Here is a 3,291-nt window from a genome sequence, read left to right on the forward strand (position 1 = left end):
GTGTGTGTGTGTTGGTCCCGACATGGGGTGGTGGCTTGGAGTTCTGAGTGTGTGTGTGTGTGTGTGTGTGTGTTGGTCCCGACATGGGGTGGTGGCTTGGAGTTCTGAGTGTGTGTGTGTGTGTGTGTGTGTGTGTGTGTGTGTGTGTGTTGGTCCCGACATGGGGTGGTGGCTTGGAGTTCTGAGTGTGTGTGTGTGTGTGTGTGTGTGTTGGTCCCGACATGGGGTGGTGGCTTGGAGTTCTGAGTGTGTGTGTGTGTGTGTGTGTGTGTGTGTGTGTGTGTGTGTGTGTGTGTGTGTGTGTGTGTGTGTGTTGGTCCCGACATGGGGTGGTGGCTTGGAGTTCTGAGTGTGTGTGTGTGTTGGGTTCAAACTTGCAGGACGCAGGAATGCCTTACTCCTGCACCCCCTCCCTCCCAGATTGTATTGTGCATGAAGGGGGTGGCCAGTTGCTGGTAGATATTTCTGTGCCTGAACCCCTCACCCCTACCTCGCCCCAGACCACTCCTGTGACAGTGGGGAGAGTGTGTGCAGCAGGCACCTTCAATCAGCCCCCCAAAATAGCACAGGGGGAGGGATCCACGCCACTGTCAGTTTCCCGACTGTCTTGTCCAGCCCAACCCATTCCTGTCCTCAGCAGCCCACAAACAGAGAAGAGAGGAGCCAGGATAAGACCACTGTTGGACAATACACAGCAAAGTGGCATTCTACCGTGGAAGAAGAATCGTAGCTTGGACTATTGCAACACTAGGAATAGACACACATACCAGAAAGTGTCTAAGTGGACCCAGCATAGACACACACACTCCGACTACGTGAAAATACAGTTTTTGATTTCTCAGAGGAAAACACACACAGGGCTAGTTGATTGGTCTCCATACAGTGACAGTGTGTCTGGCCAGTACAGCACAATGAAGCTGAGTGTGGCTCTGTTCTTCGCGGGGCTGTTTGGGGCTCTGGCAGCCATGTTTGTCCTCCTCTCCTTCGGGACGGATTACTGGCTTCTGGCTTCGGAGACATGTGACAAAGAAACTAACGGAACTATGGGAACTTGGGCCTCCGCCATAGAGGTAAGGAACACTTTATCCCTACCTATATGTACATATCTACCGCAATTACCCTGTTCCCCTACACATTGACTCGGTACTGGTACCCTGTGTATATAGCCAAGTTATAGTTACTCATTGTGTATTTATTCCCTGTGCTATTATTTTTAAATGTTTATATTATTTATATTTTTTTCTCACTGTATTGTTGGGAAGAGACTGTAAGCAAACATTTCACTGTTAGTCTACACCTGTTGTTTACCAAGCATGTGACAAATACGTTTAGATTTTATTTGAACATGGAGGTCTGGTGTGGATTTTATGCTTAAAATATTGTAGTCCAATTTTACTTCGTATTTACAATAGCCCACTCATTACCTGTGTAGTAGTCATGAAATAATGGCAAAGTATTTACTTTTTGGTGTTATTGGGATTCAGGTGGAAACAGCAGGTGCAAGCAAGGCAAGGCAAGGCAAGGTGTGGCCTCTCTTGGATGTTCCTTATCCTGGTCTCTTTATATATGTGGTCATGAAAGACAAAAGAGCTGAGGAACGTAGTCAGTGGTGTAATATTGGGGGTAACATTGGATAAAACTATTGTCTTGTTTGCTGAATTGAGGGTTAAGGGTTAGGGTTGATCTGGGAGGCTCAGCTGGTCAGGGACTGAGGTGAGACCATGGAGGGCAAGGCGACTTGTTCCTATTCTGGTTGAAGTCTTCTTAGAGGAAGTGGTTTTGGGGTGTCAAGTGGTGTCAAGGTCTAACACGGTGTGTGCTCCAATTCACCTGATTCCACCAATCAAAATGTCCACCCCTGTTTGTCACCAGGAAGAGAATGAAGAAACCTTGCTTTAGATCATTGTTTGGTCAGTGTGGTGTAACGTTGCTTCAACATCTGTCAATACTGTGGTTAGGACTGAGATAGAGTCCATTACATTGGCTATTGGAGATTAAGGTCCTCACCTTAGTGCCGACCCTAAAAGTGTTTCTCATGAAAAACCCTCCAAACCTGGGCACATTTCGATTAATCAATTTATTTTGGTGGTAGTTTCTCATGGGTGGATGGTCCAATAACTCTTTCAGTAAGACTTGACCTTTGAACTGTGTAGGGCTCTGGTATATATGCCTACCTACTGTAGGGGCTGCTAGTGTAATCAGACACCTTCTAATGCAGTTGCTCTTCAACCATCCAGCGATTGAGACATATTGGATTCGCAAGTAATAGAAATACAAACATCAGCATTTACAACCCCCCAATGATATCACCCACTATAGCAGATACAGGTCATCACGATAAGCAATGACACAGGAATGTCTGCATGATATCTACACTATCAAACCACATGCACTGTATATAATATACCATGCACACTACTACATAGAGACATATCATTTTTATCAGTGTCCTAATGAGAGAGAGAGAGAGAAGCATGAGAAGGAGTTTTTTCTGAAGGGTCAAGGTCAAAACAGAGAAAGGTACAGTCTATAGTAGGACAGGAGAACAGGGGAGAAAGGGAGAATAGGAGAGAACGGGGAATAGGAGAGAAAGGGGGAATAGGAGAGAAAGGGGGAATAGGAGAGAACGGGGAATAGGAGAGAACAGGGAATAGGAGAGAAAGGGGGAATAGGAGAGAAAGGGGGAATAGGAGAGAACAGGGAATAGGAGAGAAAGGGGGAATAGGAGAGAAAGGGGGAATAGGAGAGAACGGGGAATAGGAGAGAAAGGGAGAATAGGAGTGAAAGGGGAATAGGAGTGAAAGGGGGAATAGGAGAGAAAGGGGGAATAGGAGTGAAAGGGGGAATAGGAGAGAAAGGGGAATAGGAGAGAAAGGGGGAATAGGATAGAACGGGGAATAGGAGAGAAAGAGGGAATAGGAGAGAAAGAGGGAATGAGAGCAGCTGTTTAGTGAGTAGAGGGGACTCTCCATGCTGACTCAACAAACTTCTCACAACCCCACAGGAAGTTAAGGGTGTTCCCTAAGGTCCCCTTGACCTTAGAGTCACCAGCTTCAGTAGTAGCACCATATACTCTGACAACATTCACCTGAACCAGCTGGCGTGGGGCTGAGAAGCCATTAGCTGATTCACTAGGTATTTTCTAAGAAAATAACAGGTTGAATGTGAAGAAGAAGATAGAAGATAGAAGAAGTTTATGATGTGTTATTATGTCATTGTTATAACTGTAACATGAAGGCTTTATGATGGAGTGTTCTACTAATGTGTTACTATCATTATCTCCCCCCCAGC

General features: G+C 45.9%; 1 protein-coding gene across 1 annotated transcript in view; it reads left to right on the forward strand.

Annotated features, from left to right (window-relative positions):
- The first annotated feature begins 668 nt into the window (after positions 1–668).
- Positions 669–3,291, forward strand: part of LOC120057987 (transmembrane protein 182-like) — a 7,161-nt gene continuing 4,538 nt past the window's right edge. The window contains exons 1-2 of the mRNA XM_039006471.1: positions 669–1,070; position 3,291. The exon at position 3,291 is cut by the window's right edge and continues 96 nt beyond it. Of these exons, the coding sequence (XP_038862399.1) occupies positions 912–1,070; position 3,291 (160 nt within the window). The 5' untranslated portion in view covers positions 669–911. The remainder of the gene's footprint in view (positions 1,071–3,290) is intronic.

Source organism: Salvelinus namaycush, chromosome 13 (genome assembly GCF_016432855.1).
Source record: "Salvelinus namaycush isolate Seneca chromosome 13, SaNama_1.0, whole genome shotgun sequence".
Classification (NCBI taxonomy): Eukaryota; Metazoa; Chordata; class Actinopteri; order Salmoniformes; family Salmonidae; genus Salvelinus; species Salvelinus namaycush.